Source organism: Perca flavescens, chromosome 9 (assembly GCF_004354835.1).
Source record: "Perca flavescens isolate YP-PL-M2 chromosome 9, PFLA_1.0, whole genome shotgun sequence".
Taxonomy (NCBI): Eukaryota; Metazoa; Chordata; class Actinopteri; order Perciformes; family Percidae; genus Perca; species Perca flavescens.
In genome coordinates this window covers 26210906-26229539 of record NC_041339.1, presented here as the reverse complement: position 1 = coordinate 26229539, position 18634 = coordinate 26210906, and the positions used below count along the sequence as shown (strand labels likewise).

Here is an 18634-nt window from a genome sequence, read left to right as displayed (position 1 = left end):
ACAAATATCTGCAGCTTTATCTCCATGCAGCATCAGGATATCAGAGGAATAATCCCTGAACTGCATTGTCCTCATGAACAACAGAGACGCGCCTCTATCACATTTCACGCTGGTACACTCTGCCTAAAAACAGAACCCGCTCCCAAGTATCTCCTGTTTGAGTGCCATTCACATCAAAAATAAGGGTTGTTACCACCTATAGTTATTTATGATGGCCTATCCCTCTTCCTTTTGACCTGGAGTGACACTTCGAAGTATGATCTTGTTTTCCTACTAAACCTGCGACTACACCATGTGCTCCTGGCTGGGGATAGTCTGCCAACAGCTTGCGTAATGTTTGCTACTATTGGTTTATGTTTTAGGGGCAGAAGGTGAAAGGAGGAGGAGAGGCAGAAAGGCTCCGGTCACAAGACAGTCGAGTTCTGAAAACAACCCGTACATGGTTTTAACTTGAACACCTTTGTTAAACAATACATTAATGCTATACAGAGCAGGTCTGTGGACAAGGGATTATATGCAGTGATACAGTTAACATAACAAATCAATGAGGACATACTGTACAGTTTGACAACAAAGCACGTAGCACAATAAAGCATTTACACTTCTTGGCATATAATGCAACATAGTAAGTTTCTGGAAATAATTAGGTGAATTCATGTAAAAGAACAATATTAATATGAAATAACAAAAAGGGGTTTGCCATTCCTCTACTGTGCCTCTTAATCTCTGGACATACTGTATGGACTTGTCATGTCTGTGGCAATGTTGCTTTGGCATCTCACACACCGATGGGTTATAAGAGAACACGTTTCTGCCATCGTGATCACCTTCCCTGTCAATTACAAATTACTAATTGCTGTAACATTGTATGAATCATTTTTGAATACATTTCCCATTTATGTAATTTAAGTAGGCTAGCTGTATTTTAAAAAATATATAGAAAAAATATGATGGTTATTTAAAAAATGCACTTATAGGCCTACATTTTGCACTTTGGCTTTTGGTTAGTACTTTTTACTCCACCACATTTACATGACAGCTGTAGTTACTGATTACTTTTTTAAGTTTAAGGTTTTACATACAAAATATATGATCATTATTATCTTAAATATGTTTGTAATAGATCAAACAGTATAAAATAGTAAAAAAAAAAAAGCTTTAGGCTACTTCAAGCAGCCACAACAAAAATGCTGCATACACAGTAATCAATAACAATCCAGCATTATATTAATAACTGACATGTTGATGCTCATAATTCTGTACTTGTCCTTGAGTAAAAATTTGCAGGAGTGCAGGACTTTTACACGTAGGCCTAATGAAGCAGCAGGTCGTTATTATGATTTGAACGCATGTAGTGTAAACTGGGGCTGGATCTTGGTCTGTCAACAGCTGCATTGCTGCGCTAGTCCCGTCTCTCTCCACCTCCATTGAGATCGCTTTCTTCAGAACAGCCGTGGGGGGCTGACTGTGCTAATGTGCACGTACTCGCGGTTTTGTTCCTCTATACATCCCGTGGTGTGGCCTCTAGAACAAAACAGAGCTCACTGGCTGAGTACCATATCGTGTGTTACTTTAGTCTCCGAGACCTTTTCCTAAAATATGTTCAGGTTTTCACGTAAGTCGATGTTAAACTACTAAATGACGTACCTCTTAAAGTTAATTCTTACTGTATGTCTTCTGCACCACGTCGAGCAACTATTTATGCTTCTTACCCGTTCTTACCTCGAGAAGGTTGCAGCGAGACGAAATGGTATCTAGCCGCCATATCCGTTTCTAGAAAGCACGTGATGCATCCCGTCTGTTGATGCAGTTCTGAGGAGGGAGGAGACAAGGAGGAGTCAAGGAGGAGTCAGCAGAGAGGTTATAAAAACACATAAACCGTAGCTTTATCGCCACCTTCCACGCACTCACTATCAGGCTATCCCCCTCCCTTGACCGTCCTCTGCGGCTTGTGAAGCAGTGGGTCAAACAACGACGCTAACGCTGGAGCTGTAAAATTAACAACGGGGTGAGTACAAAAAAAGTAACGTTAGCTTTGGATAGCGGCTGTTCATTCTGCCATTTTGTTTTGGCAATTTCAAACGTAATCGTTCTTCTCGCAACACTACGGAGATAACGGTCGCTAACCTTTGTTGTCTGACGTTAAAATTGAATCTGTGACAACGATCAACTCGGGACCAGTGCTTGGGACTTGGCCGTTATGACTAAACAAATGTTAGCCTCCCTGCGGCTGTTGAGGCGGCCTCAACCGTCACTCTACGACTGAAAACAGCGTGGCTTTCCGACATATTTGCTTATCTTAACCGGACTTTAGTGTTGTAATGAGTTTCTCCGTGTCGTAACCGCTTAATTTTGCTTATTTAACTAGCTAGCTAGCTAAATGGCTGTAGCGAACCCATAGATCTATCTAGCGTTATGTAGCCAACCTACAACAATAGCTAAGGCGATGCAGTTAACTGTTGTTGCACTCTGTTTTTATTGCACACGAACGTGTGACGAATATTCCCTAATGTTAATCTGCTATAACGTTAGTCATGGTTAAGCGTTCATTTGAACTTGGCGAAACGTTTATTGTACGTTGGTGTCATTTGCTCTGTTAATAAGGGTATAACGTTGCGGTGTGTTTTGTATTGTCCACAGGGCTCCCGTTTAAAGCGCAGCAGCAAGCTGACCAGCCAGCGCAGTGTGATCACTTGCTACTCCCTCTGAAACGACTTTTTGTTTCGGAGAAGTGCAAATTGATATCCCAAAAAACCACTGCCGCCGCACATCCACCAAAACATCATCCCAAATCAAAGCAAAATGGTGCAAAATAAGATCACCGAGGTCACTGGATTCCACCGCTCTTTCAGGGTGAGTTTGAAGATTTGTTGAGGGGAAAATGCAGAGCAGCTATCATCATGCCTTTTGGGAAGTCTCTATAATCGGAGAACATTTGTCAGCATGTAAGAGAGGACCTCACCTCGCTATATATAAACCCATCTGTTGCTCTCCCACGTCTTATGGCTGACAAATGTACTGTGTGGCCTGGTGGGACATGTTCAGTTATTGAAAGTGTGACTGGAGAGGTCGGCAGCTAAGAGTTAAAGAACTGTTGCAGGAATGTGGCTTGCTCTTGCATTCTTTTTTTGTTTGTATTATGTTAGGATGGACTGCTGTGGGTCTTTAGATTACTAGGTGGCTGTGCATCAAATATTTATGGTAGTTTTTTAAAAGTTTCCACTGATCAGCTGTTCGGAGTCTTCTCTTATTTTATGGTTTCAGAATGGGAGATAGCAAAGGCTTTTATCAGTTGTGAATAACAATTTATCCTCTCAGCTAAATGGGTCATTGATAAGATTGCAAATCCTAACTAGCATATTGTTTTTATTTCCTAGGGCCAAAATCCCTTTGAATCTGACGACTTCACTAAAAATGGATCCCATCTCATTGATTTGTCATTTAATTTTGATTCCTCCCCAAGACATGGTAAGTATTTTAACTAATTGTTCCTTTCGTATCTGAGTTTTGTTAATCCATAATGCTGTAGTTGCACCAAGAGTTACCTAGTTCATTAACTGAGGCTGGTTTCTCCAATTTGAAATAAATGTACAATTTACTCTCAACAACACTAGTCTGACCTTAAATTTCCCTTAAGTGCGGTCTTAAACTTAAAGGAATATGCCACAGTTAGTTGAAATGGGGCTTATCACTGTCTACCCTGGCTGTAGATAGGTGGGCCAATGCATTTTTTGTATAGGTGCAAGTAATTGGGTTGTTTTTGTTTTTTTTGGGTCACTTTTACTCACAACATGCTAACTCGCAACAAAGGATTCCATTCACTACGCTAAGCTAACTACCGGCAGCGCTGCCGGTGTTGCACCGGACTAAAACAATGCATGTACAAAAAATGCGTTGGCCCACCTATCTACAGCTAGGGGAGACCGTGATAAGCCCTATTTCAACAAACTGTGGTGTATCCCTTTAAACTTTAGGTTGTTTCTTTGCCAGCACATGATAATGTAGGCACTTCTATTTTGACAGACATACCTTCCAGCCAGCCTATCGACATCCCAGATGCCAAGAAGAGAAACAAGAAGAAAAAGCGTTGCCGGGCAACTGACAGTTTCTCTGGACGATTTGAGGGTAAAAGCTTTTATTTCAAGTATCATTATGTCGCTGTTATAAATCTCTTCATAAAACATTGTACGGTGCATTTAGAGATTCTGCTCCTTCAATTATATTGAGTATTTTCGTAACATGAAACTCCGTGCTACAGATGTCTACGGACTGCAGGAAGAGGTACTAGGAGAGGGCGCTTATGCCAGGGTGCAAACATGCATCAACCTCATCACCAATAAAGAGTATGCTGTCAAGGTAAGAAAGCAGACATTTTCACACATATATGGATGACTGAAATGTATTTGAAAACATTAGCATAATGCATAGTCTTGATTCCTGCAAGTCAGTGCTACTGTCTCATGAGTCTGACTGTCCTTGTTGCCACATAACACTCACCTGTTGTCTGTGTGGGTCACCATGGCTAGAGATCAGTATAGAGACGTTGCATTTCTAGAACTGCACGTGGTTACTGGTTAGTTATGAAATGCCTTTGCACATAAAGGAGCCCTGTGGCATTACATGCAGTTGAAGAGCTACGGGATCCAGGTTTCCTACTTTTCCCTGGTCGTTCTTTTGAGGGAAGTTCTGATCCTGGGGCAGGATACTTTCTTTTTCTTTTCTTTGTTTAGCTCTCTATAATGGATGTCTGCTGGCTCTCATCTGTGTTGTGCTACTGCTGTACTCTTTTTCTTTTCTTTTTTTTCTTTCTTAATGTGCAACACTAGCTGCTGTTAGACACTTCCCCTCACTGTTTTTACAGATGGTCAGCCTATCAGAAAGCTGGGAGGGATATACCCACCCCTTTTTCATTACGCCTATTGCTTACAGAGGACGCTAGTTGTAAGAACATTGTGTACTGGAAACTGCCAAAACAAAACCCACACAGAGAAGGAGGGGTGCTGGGTGAGGGTTGTGGCCCAAGCTGTTTACACTGCTTTGTTCTCCTTCTCGCTCAGTACAGTTTTACTTTTACTTTTTTTTTTTTTTTTTTCTGTGTCCAAATCAGGTGTGGACTTGTTAATACATGTCTTGACTCCTGGGGATTTCCTTTTTTCACTTTTTATATGTAATGCTTACGTCCTCATTTTTAGGAACAAAACATTGTGGATTTTTTTCTTTGCTGAAATGTAGAAAAGTAGAAGTGAGGCTTGTTTTTCTTTTTGAAAATTGCACCTAACTCACTAATCGCATGGAGACACTGAGCTATTTTTAACATCTAATTAATCCCTATTTGCAGTTGAATTCTGTTTTTAAAAACTTTTGAAAGGAGGTGTCAACAGTTCAAACATCTATAGATAGATCCCAGTGGAACAAGTGTCCATAGCATACCAATTAATATTTCAGGGGAATCGAATCAAATTCTATTATGTGACCATGATCTGTTGGCATTGTTTACACCAGGGTGGTTTGCTAGGTCCCTTGAGACTTTGTGGTTCTGGGGGAGGAGGCACGAGGGTCAGCAGTTATTGAAGGTCACTTAGGAGTTGGAGGGGGGCTCCTGCCAGATGTCCTGTCTCCCCTCCCCCTCCAGACTGGAGTGAGTTTCATGTGTGTGTTCCTTGTGTTGCAATTGCAACAAAAGCCTTAGAGCACCAAGAGTGAGCAGAGGGCTGTGTAGTGCATGCCTAGCTGAAGCTCTGGTTCTCCCAACAAATACTTCTCCTTAAAGGTATTCTTTCCCAACCCAGGGTTGATGATTGAACAGAGGCCATGTTTTGCAGCCGGTTATTCAGATCTGTGATTTGGATAAGCAACCATAAATCTAGTACTTCTCTAACTGTCCGCTTATCATGAGGTTAGTGCATTTGTCAGCTATGTTTTGCGGTTATCTGCCAGTCATTATCAGGGTGAGAGGCTTGTGTAGTGGTCAGGAGAAAGTGAGCTGATTGGGGGCTCTTTGTGTTGCTGACTCAGACTGGAACAGTGCAGAGGCTTTAAACTGCTCACATGCCTCTTGTCTGTCTATTAATCCTAGACACACAACTGCAACTCTGGCCCCACTGGGCTTCAATAGCCGCTGTAATCCAGCTACCAGGAAGAAAAACATGCACCGCCTCCCAAGCAGACAATAACCAACCAGGGCTGGAAAATTCAGGCCTTTTTGCTTTGGTGTCAGCAGTCTATCTTTCTGTCTCTCTTGGCAGGGCATCGTGCAGCTGGTGGCCCCTCGGTGGTTTAGTTCCAGGCAGCGCAGTTATATTTAGCAAGCATTTTTTGTTTATCGTAAAAGTTTTGGATTAGCTGATGGGATGTTTCAAAGAACATGCATGGCTCGAGTGCTTCAGATTTAAATATGGGTCACGCATGAAGTGCTAAATATAGAGATCCTGTGACTTGTTACATTCTCATGCTGTTGTCTCTGCTTTGGCAGGCAACACTGAAAGTAGTTTAATCACTCTTTACAACTGTCATGCCAGACCCACATTAAGATGTTGGTCTGGGAACTCACCATTGACGGGGCTCAATCCGAGGGGTGGGATAAACGGTTGTCTTTCAAATTCTCTGCATGCAATAGGATAGCGCTACAACCAGGCAGAGCAACGAAGAAGGTAGCAGAGCTAGTTGATAGATTAATCTTTTTCCGTATCCGGTCGGCAAAACTCTCAAACACATCATTATTTTTTTAAGAATGACTTCAGTGCCGTTCTTTTCTCAAAGAAAAGCTTAACTCCAAGTCTTCAAGAGTCGCGGCCAAAGCAGATTCAAAAGACTGCTATTCCCAGCAGCCATAAACCCGCCCACCGACTCTATACACAATGTGATTGGCCTGGCCAGAGTTAGGTTTTTTTTTTTTTTTTTTTCCAGCTTGCAAGGTAACTGAGAGTTGCTAGACCCCTTGGGTGCAAATTACATTTGCTGTTGCTAGGGTGTGTCTAGATTTCTAGGCTAGGAAAATGCTGGTCTAGAAGGAAACTAGTTCTAGAGCTCTGTATATGGAATATATAATCTCTGCTATACAGTTAAAACAACCAGGAGTGGAGTTTTGCGGTGCAATTTGAGGGGGAGGACTTCAGCGAAACAAACTCTAACAGATGGGCTCTGGGCATGGATAGATGTTTATCTTTGGGAGATTCTTATGGTAACATGGCTGAACATTAATGTTCTGTTCCAGATCATTGAGAAAAGACCGGGTCACAGCCGCAGCCGTGTCTTCCGTGAGGTTGAGATGCTCTATCAATGCCAGGGCCACAGGTAATGTCCTTTTGCCATCATGACCAACTAAAGTAATGCTACCTGATGAATGTATGGAGACGGTACCACAGACTGACGGCCCTTGTGAGGAAAAGAGCCGAACTAAATGTGCCACACACAGTAGCAATGTGTTACGTGCTACCAGGGGCCAGTCAAAAACAAGGAAAGACAATGACCCTTCGAAAATGACGACCCATCCCTAGTTGAAACTGGCTCAGAGTGCTTTTTTCTTTCTTTTCTGCAGTAACATCCTGGAGCTGGTGGAGTTCTTTGAAGAGGAAGACAAATTCTACCTGGTGTTTGAAAAGCTTAGAGGAGGTTAGTAAATTATAGCTGCTGCAGGATGCCTGCATCAGAGCTTTGTTTATTTTTAAACATTCCTGTAAAGCATGTGCACAGTTTCTAGTGTGTAGCCAGTTGTTTGTCTGTGTGGGAAAGCATTCATTCTATGCTTTTTACTTGCAAATGGAGCTGGTATACTCACATTGTTGCTCCTATTAGGGTCTATCTTGGCACAAATTCACAAGAGACGGCACTTCAGTGAGCAGGAAGCAAGTGTTGTCGTGCAGGACATCGCCAGCGCTCTAAATTTCCTGCACAACAAGGGTAAGACCACTTGTACAAAATGGCGAGCAAATTGTATTACTACTCATGATCATCCAAAAAAAGCAATGCTTTGTTTTTGTTAAAAAAAAAAAAAAAGATATTTAAAAGAAAATGCATTATACTTGATTCTGGCATGATTGCTTACTAACATTAAAGACTGACTGATTGCATTGATTACATTTTTTTCCCAGGAATGGCACATAGAGACCTGAAACCTGAAAACATCCTCTGTAAGAGTGCAGACAAGGTGAGTTTACTGTAAACATGTTTGAGCAAAGGGCAACTAAAACCGTGCCCTAAAATGAAGATATGAACCCTGATAATAAGTGGCAGTGAAAATCTCTGGCCCCACAAGTAGATATTCTTCACAAAATGATATTGATGAATCAAAGTGTAGATGAATTTGATTCTGAACTTGTATCTTTTTCATTGATTCAGATTTCCCCGGTCAAGATCTGTGACTTTGACTTGGGCAGTGGGATCAAGCTAAACAGCGACAGCTCACCCATTTCCACCCCTGAACTCCTCACTCCTGTAAGTTCTGCATATTGTGCTTGTCTTGTTCGCCAAACCGTTCAGACCACTTTTTATAAATGGTATTGGGGAAAGTGCTATTACAGTAAAATGCATGTAAGCAATGTATGAGTATAGCTATTGAGACCAGGGAAGAGATGAATCGGTCATATGGTCTTGGTCACATTTTCCTTACAGTGGTTTGTGACCTCGTTGTGGATAAGCAGGGTGTTTTCAGACTGTAAAACAATGTCTTTATCAAGTCCAACTGGCTGGTTGACTATTGGGCACTCCTCAGTGGTGTTAGCGGCAGGGCAGCTCGCTGATTGGAGAGGGAGAACGTTGGGTTTTGAGGTTAAGGCAGTACAGTGTTGGACTCTGAAATGGACCAGTTGCTTATCAGTCGCAAATATTGAGGGACATGAGTTTAGGGGTTATGATTGTTTAACACTCCTGCTGTCGTCACAACACAAAGCAAATCCTCTGAACACTGCCCACAAAAGTGGGACCCTTGCAACCTCAAAGGGGAATGGTAATGTTGAACTGGAAAGCCCTGAACATGTCAGCACATAGTCGGTCTACTGGCTGTCTGGGGGGCTGGCTAGATGGACCAGAGCAGGTGAAGCAGTTTAGCCTGCAGGAATGTAGGAGTGTGTGGGGGGGGTTTCTACACTGGTAACTTCATCTTCCTTAAGCAGAACTAATGGATAGAGCCCATCCCTGGAATATTTGAAAGGGAGATAGTTTTGGGGCCCAAGAGGCCTCTTGTTTTTAGTCTGAACAGTCTTTGTCGGGCCTGATTTGATAACGTGTGTGTTTGGTGCAGTAGAGTGCACATATTTATTTTTATTCTAAAGTTTTCTTGGAAATAACCACCAGACTTTCTCTAATGCAACATTTCAGTGTAGGAAAAGTTTATGCCGGAGGACAGGACACAGTGTCATTGTCTTGAAGGCTGCAGGGAATACATTGTAACTCTTACAAGGCCATGTCCTGTGGTATAAAGTTACAATGAAACCACAACACACCAACTCTTGCTCATTTCCCTTTTCTCTCTGTGGTATAAGAGAAAAACATCCACCCTCCTGTCTTTCTGCTTAGTCTCCACCCAGTGGCCCCAACCGCGCTCGTCTGTGTTTTTTATGTGCTTTTTACAAAGGCTGTGCATAAGGCTTGTTCTAGAAATTTTAGTCTTTCCCCCTATACCTAGCAACTGAGATGTGATTGGCTCGACCAGTGGAAGGGGGAGGGTAACTGGGAGGTACAAATACCCAGTCTGTTTATCTGCTCATGCGTTTTGGCTTGTTTTCCTGGTCACAGGAACAATGTTATCTGTTATATTGGCACCCTCACCCTACCCCCTCCCCCCCACCTCCCCATTCCTACAGTTGCACAATATAATTTGCTTAGCATTTATTGTTTATGTTCCTGATCCAACCAAATGCGTTTTTATTCATCTTCATCTAGGGGCTGTTTAAAAAATGTCTGTGCTCTCTTGTACAATGGACAACACATGGAAGAGCTAATTTTAGTTAAGAACGGTTTTTTTTTTTTTTTTTTTAACTTGAATTGTTGGGTCTTTGTAAATTATAGAGCATGGTCTAGACCTACTCTATCTGTAAAGTGTCCTGAGAACTCGTTATGTGATACTATAAATAAAATTGAATTAAGTTGGACTGGGTGAAACTTCAACATGAAAACATTACAGAGAAGCAGCTTAGACAGTTAAAAAAAAAAAAAAAAAAAAAAAAAAAAAAAGTCCTAGAACTGCGTCTGTTATTTGTGGTCACAGATGCAGCTGCATGACGACATAACAGGTCTCTTTGCTGTAAGTCTCTTAAAAATAATCCTGTAGTTTACAAATGGCAGAGGTGTGTGTGTGTGTCATCAGTGGTGTCAGTATGGCCTGACTAGTCACATGGTTTCAGGAAAGCCCCAGGTTGCGACGCTAAAAAATCCTGTGGTAGCTGAATAGCAACAATCTGTAGCTTACAGGAAGGTTTGAGGAGGATGTGACTGATGCAAATTCAGAAAGAGTTTGCAGCTGCAGCAGCACAGGAAGAACAAATGTGAGATTGCTGTTATTTCACTGACCCTCTTCAGCTCTTATCACTGCGGAATGCAGGCAGTCCATGACTGGCTATCTTTATCCTGGCGGTGTATTTGGGTGGCTTTAAAACGAGATTAGTTTCGATGGCAGTTTTTTGATAGCACAGCTTTCTCATTGCCTTTCAGTTTTGGGGCACCTTGGTAGGCAAACAAATCCTTTTGTGCCGTGTCTTTTATTTCTGCGGCAGCTGCATTTGGCCTGAATCCTGTGAGCTTGTCTGTGGAGGCGGTCGCCAGACATGGTGTTGTTGGTGGAAATGTGGGGGTTGGGGTTTTCTCTCCTACAGAAGCAGCTTTGTCTGAGATGAGATTCCTGTGCAGCAAATTTCATTACATAAGGGTGCAGCAGGGTAGGAGGAGTTAGGAGACAGCTGCTATATGGTACTGGGACACAATAGATGTGTGCTCCATGTAAACATGCTCACCTACAGATGGAAGAATATAGGCCAGAGGGCTTTGCCTTGGTCGGGACAAATTCTCATCTAAAATGCATATGGGCTACTGTTAAAAATAACTGATCAGAGCAGGTTCTCAGAATTTATACCAGTAGTCTATACGCATCCTGCTGAACTAGCCACCTGCTAGTCTTTTCTGTTCCTAAAGTTTTAAAACGACATTTGGTGTTTGTTTCTAAGTTACGTAACTGGCGAGGGCTCAGCCCAGTCTCTGGCTCTGCAGGACACCCAATCCTCTTTTCCCTGCTCAGTGTTTGGCCTAATTTCTTTCTTAGCTGCATAACAAGGTACCGTCAGAGCTGAGCTAACCCTTGCCCTCAGCCCTTTCTGCCTGGCTTCTGTACAGCTGGATGGTCAAAGTAGTGAGTCACTGCTGCTGCCTACACACACTAACCTGCTTCATTATAGCATAGGCCTCCCTTCCTCTACCCTTGATATGTAATTGTACATGATGTTTCTACTTGGGTGTCCTTAACACTGAGAAAAGCTGTATAGCTAATTTTAAATGAACCCATCACTGCGCATAAGCATGTGACAGTCACATAGGCTGCCGCCTCCCACCGCACAGCCAAAGAGTAGGCCCCAAGCTTTAACACTTGCAAACACGAGGTATCAGCTGAATGAAGGAACGTGGGCTGCTGCCAAATGAGATGTGTTTCTCTCTCAACTTTCTTTCAGCTGTACTTGGTGTTTTTTGTCATCCCTGGAGCTAACACTTTATTTTTGTTTCACAGTGTGGCTCAGCAGAGTACATGGCACCTGAGGTGGTTGAGGCCTTCAGTGAGGAAGCCACAATTTATGACAAGCGCTGTGACCTGTGGAGCCTTGGAGTCATCCTCTACATCATGCTGAGCGGCTACCCACCTTTCGTAGGCCGATGTGGAGGGGACTGTGGCTGGGAATTAGGGGAACCCTGCCACACCTGCCAGGTAAGAATTTGACAACTTATTTCAGCACTTCAGTTTCCTATATCTTGTACAGGACATTAGTGACACTTAAACAATGTATCGTCTCCATCCAGGTCAAAGTGACTGATGGTATGTGTTTTTATGTCCATTTCTAGAACACTTTGTTTGAGAGCATCCAGGAAGGAAAATATGAGTTTCCAGAGAAAGACTGGGCTCGCATCTCCTTAAGTGCCAAAGACCTAATATCCAAACTTCTGGTTCGGGACGCCAAAAACCGCCTGAGTGCCAGCCAGGTGCTGCAGCACCCCTGGGTGCAGGGGGTAGGTTCAAAATTATGAAGCCTCTTCTGCATGTCTTTGACAGACATTTTTATGTTTGGGGTTAATTGGTAAGTCTTGAGGTTTATAACTTTTAACATTTATTTTTTTTTCCTCAGGGTGCATCCGACACTTTGCCAACATCCATCCTGCATCAAAGGTAAGAAAACTTTGTTGCAGCTACAGCAGACTGCATTCCTTTGCACACTACTAAAATATTTGCACCTTGGAATTAATTTGACTGTTTTTGTGTTTGTGATTTTGTCCATTAGAGCCAGCAATGCCAGGGATCTGACATTCTTTGCTGACAAGGCCATGGCTGTTAACCGGCAGCTGGCCGAACAGGATGGCATGGAAGACCAGCAGCAGCAGGAAGTCCCATTTGTTGTTACCGCTACTGGCTCTTCTATGCGCCTCTCTCCTCCTTCCAACTCCAAGCTGGCCAGGCGCAGGCAGCAAAACAGCCAGCTCAAGGGAGGGCCCGTCTCTGCTGCAGAGCTTTGTCAGCTCTTGGCTCCTCTCGTTATTGTAGGAGACTGTGCCTGATCTTTGTCAACCCTGACCTCCGACCTTCCGTTTAGATTTAAGTCCAGGTCTACTCTGAGACTCTTTCTTCACCATTCTGGCCCCTCTCTCTGACTTAGCTGGCCTTGGTTCCTCTGCTATTCAGGCGTTCTTGCCTCGCTGTAAAAGGAGATGCTGCTTGCAGCCCTTCCTCTAAATGCCTTCTGCCCTTCTGCAGCACTTCTGAAGCACATCAGCCCAGGGCCTGCAAATAGCAAACACACATGTGCACGTACAGGTCGGGGACAAGGTCCAGTTAATGATTTGGGGGAGAGAGAGAGAAGTATATATTTTTTTTTTTCTTTTTTTTTTTCTCCTTTTTCATAAAACTCAGTTCAGAAGAAAGCAGAACACTTATCTTCGAAATTAAGCTCCGACACCAAAGGACAACCTGTTGTGCTGCTCCCACGTTAACAACTGGATCCACTGTGAATTAAGTTATCTAGAATGTTCTCTTTGCCTGTATGTATATGCATGAATGGCCCATCTGCAGATACGTACAAGCTTATGCAAAATGCCAAGATGAAGGCTGTTCCTGTCTCGAAGGGATTCAGCATAAGGGGTTGGAGGGGCTGTAAGCCAATGCTGTCTGTGCCTGGTGCGGTTCATTAATATGGCTGGGGACTTCAAAGATTCTTTTTGTCTCAATTTTAAGATACATTTCTCAACACTGAGCCTCCTCTGTCAATGTCGGAGATTAAACATGCACTCATCTAGCTTGGTGGCCATGCACTTATTGCTCATGGAGCAAAGAATGTTTGTCTGTACCCAGCCAGCCATGACTTACTGTTGTACAGATTATTCAGTTTATTACACCACCATTTATACCAAATTATCAGTGGCAACACTTTCAGTGTTTGAGACCATCAGGCAAGTCTAATAGTATTGATTTAAACCATTTGAATTGGTTTATGATGCATGGCCCCCCAAAATTAAATTTGAGCTAGCTCTGCAGTATATCTGGTATGTTGGTACAAGCCAATTATGTTAAATGGCTAGGCAAGTGAAACAGGGTCAGTGTTACTTTAATTGGAAAGAATTCATGACTTGTCCCCTTGCCACAACCAGAACTTATTTTTTGTTTGTAATTTTGGTTTCTACATATGATTTATTGCATTATATTGAACCTTGAATATTTTGGCAGTAAAGGTTAGAACTCCTATCAGGGGTTTGAAAAGCACATTTTGGCAGATGTGACTTGAGTGTCATTTGTTGATCGAATACATTTATTTGGACCATTTCCCCCCAAAGGTTCACCATTGTCTTGTTTTATATGAGACACCCCTTTCAAAATAATGACCTTACAACTAAGAGGCAGATGGTATTTTTCAAAAAAGAAACAAAAAAATAGGAAAAACATTCCACAAAAAGAAAAACAAAAAAAGTCTTCCACGGACATGTAGCTGTATTAAGTTTACTTTATTTTTCATGTTTGAAAACTCCATGTCAGTGCCACACTGATCTCCCCCTCCCCCACTTTTTATTATTTTTTTGTATGGCTGTTAAGATTTATTTTCTATATGGTGATTTCCATGCAGGTGCTGTTAAGTTCAGGTGAAACACCGGATGTTTTCCTTGTTTTGTGTTTTTAAAAGTTCAGCGTATGAGATGGAAAGTTTGTTTAGTTGATCTGGAGCGTTCATGCCCAGTGAAAGCGAGTGTTAAGTTTTTATTTTTTTTCATGTGTAAGAGTTGGCAATTTTTTTTTTTTTAATTCAGATTAAGTTAAAGCTCATTCTAAAACTAACAGGTAATGGACTCGTGATGACTTCTCACAACACTAGCCATTTCACCAAAGAGGGTTCAAATCATGACATTGAACATGTATCACCTTAGAAGTGAGGGATTTGGATTGTCCATGTCCTGTTGCCAGCACTTCAGTGACGGTACTCTGGAAATGGCTCTGTTGGTGTCATTATGCTGATAATAGGACACTGTAATAGTTTTAAAAAAAAAAACCTTTCTACAGATGAATCGTTAAGGGGTTCTATGTCTTATAATAAGACTTACTTGAATTTGTGTATGCAGCGGTTTCTTCTCCATTTGGGGAAACTACTTAGCTATCGGTAATCTCAAAGCATTAAACTGATGATCAAGGCAATCTTGGGGTTTTGAAAATACCTATACAGTTCAGTATTCTGACTTTTATTTTTATTTTTTTTCTCCCTTTTGAGCATCTCATGAGTTGGTCCCTACTTTTTGACAGGGGTTGGATACTCAAACGCACAGGTTTTGGCCATTCTCTGTAATATCCTGAATGTTAGAGTATTCTTGGTCATAACCATTTCTACTTTTGTCAAATGGCGGTAGGTTTTCGGACTGCCTTTTATTGGGGGGGGAATAAGCCTCGCAATTTTTATATTAAGTCATTTTGAAGTAAGGAAGTGTTAAAAACCATTCATTCAAATGGACAGTCCATCAACCTCTCCACAATTTGAATGTAGCCCACTGGCAAAAGCATTTACAATCCAGCAACATTGATCAAATGTTTTATAAATGGTTCATTTCATGGACATGGTTATTTTGTCAACGTTTATTCAGTCCTCCAGCGTTCTTTCTTGGGAGTTGAGACCTGATTAACACTGGCTGTATCCCACCAAGCCCATCATGTTCATGGGAAGAAGTTTAAAATAATACATCCTTTTTAAATACAAAAATATTTTGATTTAAAATAAGCACTTTACTGTACCATGTGAATGATTGCAGTTCACTCAAAGCAACATTTCTGACTGTTGCTATGGAATTTTGTATGTTTTTAAAAAAAAAAAAAAAAAATGCAATAAAATGCTTTGAACAACACTGGTTTGTCTGGTTACTGTACAGTTTGCGTCAAGGGCTGCTCTACCTTGTATCCTTAGTTTCATATTAACTACTCCAGTGCTGTGGAGATAGGTCTGGCAAGAGAGACTACATATTAACTAGCAGGCTTATCTTTTGGCCAAGGTTGAGGCAGTTTCATCTGATGCGGTGCTGTAAATCTCCTAATGCGTAACATTCCCTGATATCTGAGCAGACTGCGATATGTGTCCTTGGCTGTTGGTAAATATGAGCTCAGTTGTCACCTCACACACTGACATGTGACGGTGGTTTCACCTTGTTAGGCACCCAGAGTGCTGCGGGTGGGGGGTGGTGCTGTTCACAGCTGCAGAGGCCTGATCTGAAGAGACTGATGCAACCTGCTGCAAGAGCTGCTGCTCCTGAGTGCCACCACACGATCTGCCTGGAAATACAAAATGACTTCTGCTGAATTAGCTAAATGCCAGTGTGTCGTCACTGCTGCAAGTCAGGATTTGTCTTCCTGTGGTTAAAATCAGCTGTGTGAAGGAACATTACTAAGTAGATAAACTATAAGATGTTTGGTCAAAAAAGAGCAATGAAAAGCATAATAAAGATATACCAGCAGAGCAATCGGCAAGTTTGACTGATGTTCGATTAAATCATCAAATTGATGTCAATGTAATTTACCACATTACACACACACACACTTCAGAGAATAACATCCAGAGAACATGATGGATTAGTGATTTCTCAGGTGTTTGTCTCCCTCTAATGGACACTTTTCACAACTGCAACACTGCCAAGATTAACCTGAAATAGTAGGCCTATCCTCCTGGTGTTTAGTTATGATAATCTATTATATACATATGCTGTAAATTATATCCTTAACCAATAAATTAAGAACATTTTATTGTTTATTTGATTACATCAAACATTAGATAAAAGGGAGGAACTGATCAACCTTGTGTGAGCCACAGATCATCTGATTCCAAGTCATGAGACAGATCTCAGACCTCTTTATTGTTTTACATTTGCTTTTACTGCTTATTTCTTTTTTTTTGTGCTAAACCAAAAAAAAGGTAATTATATCAGAAATATATTACAGATATTACTGATAAAATAGGGATACTAATACGATAAGTAACAGGACATGTTAAAACAAAATATTCATGCTGAATATGGAAAATATTCATGCTGGACCCCAATATTACTTTCATTTCTGTCTTGGTTGTAGCAGAATCTAAGCTAAATTTGAACAAATATTTCTAATGGACAGATGAGGCAGCTGCTTAATTGTCTAAGAGGATGATTTGCTCAGTGCGTAATAAAACCTAAAGGTTAGTGTGAGTTTGCATTCTCAGAAGGCTCTACTGTGAGGCATTCCAAGACAATGTGAAGTAATTAAGCATGCAGTTACCTGGTTTTCCTTTTCATCTCATCTTTTCACAACAGTCATGCCTAAAGATACAAACAGCAAAGTATTATTCGTGCATCAAGGTTAAATACAATAAACATTGTAAAATATAAACTTTACTTCAGGGAAGATGCATGCAGTAGGACTTTCTCACAGCAGACACTTTGACATGTCACAGCAGGAAAAGCACAGGTGTCACTAATGATGCCTCCATTATATTCAAGTGTGTCAGTAAGTTATGTGACTATGGACCTTTTTCACAGCAGACATTTTGACTTGTCATCAAGTGTCCCAGTAAGCTATTTCAGTGAGTCAGCAATACCAGGGTCTCTCCTAAGTGGAATGCAGCCATCATTAATGGTTTTAGATACACCTGTGCTTTACCTACTATGAAATGTCAACATGTCTGCTGTGAAAAAGGTCTATGAGCCAGTCTGCACAATTTGACCCAGAATCCGAAGCATCATTATCATGTACAGCTACTTTTATTACATTTATTATGTCCTCCAAACTTTTAGCTGCTTCAATAAATCTACCTGAGACTTCCAACTGTAAAACATTCAGCTCAACATGCCTGTGTATTTATCTTTTAAACACCCTTTTTGCTTTCTAAATAAAACAAACAAACAATTAAAACATGCATTTCGTATAAGACCCATAAAACTGTGATTTCAGAAGTATTGATTTTCTACTGTAGAACAGAATGTAAACAATGTGCAAACAGGTAGCATAAAATATAGCTTTATAAAATTCTAAAAAGTAATAAGTGCAACAATAGCAGTGAAAAAACAGAGGTACAAACATACTGTATAAACCAATGGACCAAATAAAACATCTCTGAGGTTAAGGAGTATTTGAGGAGCTGACTTTTGATAACACAAGTTCACTGGCTGAAAAAGTGGCAATTATTACGTCACTGATTACCTGCCCAGTGCACCTGAGAGTCATGGTGACCACGACGGGTCTAATTGGATCACGTGTCTGCATGGAGTGCACAAAAAGCCTCAACACGTGTTAGTCTGAAATTTGAGAATGGAGCTGGAGGTAGGTATCATGGAGCATTTTAGGAAGCTGTTTCTAGTGTTTATATGTTTTGTGTTTCTAACCTACCTGTCAGGACATGTGATTTTCATAGCAAGAACAAAGAAGTTAGGTTACTGGTTAATTTAAAAATAAATGCAAGAATAAATAGGCCTGCTGAAACATGGGAAAAAATGTATTTGTCATGACCTTCACCTTAACTTAACTGACGTAAAGTGAATATGTTTTTAAAGATTTCCTTCATGTAGCATTTATAAAGACAAGTAAATATGTAAGTTTCTAGACTATCAGAATGCGCTAACTGCTTGCATGTGATTAGGGAAACGCGATTTCAAAAATGAATTTACCATTTTTAAAAATGGTAGGCTACCAAGTTTTGGGACTTGCGTTTTTTTTTTTTTTTTTTTAGTTTTTAACTTTCAACTTGTATAGTTGAACAAAAACAAGTGGCTAATTCCCCAGCAAAGACGGGCAAAGTTTCTTGGGGATCATTTTTTTTTCTCACAGACCTGTTCACCTCTCATATTAAGAGAAGCCATGTAAGGTATTCAGCTTTCTGCCAAAAACTGTTTATTTTAACCCAGACCCTTATTTCTGGCAGCAAGCCCTGAAAATGTATCCCGTGTGCTGCACAAT

The 18634-nt window shown here is 41.2% G+C and overlaps 1 protein-coding gene and 1 long non-coding RNA gene across 2 annotated transcripts; one reads left to right on the top strand and one right to left on the bottom strand.

Moving 5' to 3' along the window:
- The first annotated feature begins 1844 nt into the window (after positions 1–1844).
- mknk2b (MAPK interacting serine/threonine kinase 2b) lies at positions 1845–15564 on the top strand. Its single transcript, XM_028587752.1, has 14 exons — positions 1845–2008; positions 2641–2853; positions 3378–3468; positions 4024–4125; positions 4259–4356; positions 7214–7293; positions 7538–7611; positions 7795–7899; positions 8091–8146; positions 8338–8433; positions 11711–11905; positions 12040–12204; positions 12321–12361; positions 12474–15564. The coding sequence occupies exons 2-14, from the start codon at positions 2803–2805 to the stop codon at positions 12745–12747; spliced, it is 1428 nt and encodes a 475-aa protein (XP_028443553.1). The 5' UTR covers positions 1845–2008; positions 2641–2802; the 3' UTR covers positions 12748–15564.
- LOC114561685 (uncharacterized) lies at positions 15555–17135 on the bottom strand. The gene is made up of 3 exons (XR_003693382.1): positions 17078–17135; positions 16961–17001; positions 15555–15985 (listed from the first exon to the last, which is right to left on the bottom strand). It is a non-coding gene; the product is annotated as an uncharacterized LOC114561685 (long non-coding RNA).
- Between the last annotated feature and the right edge of the window lie 1499 nt (positions 17136–18634).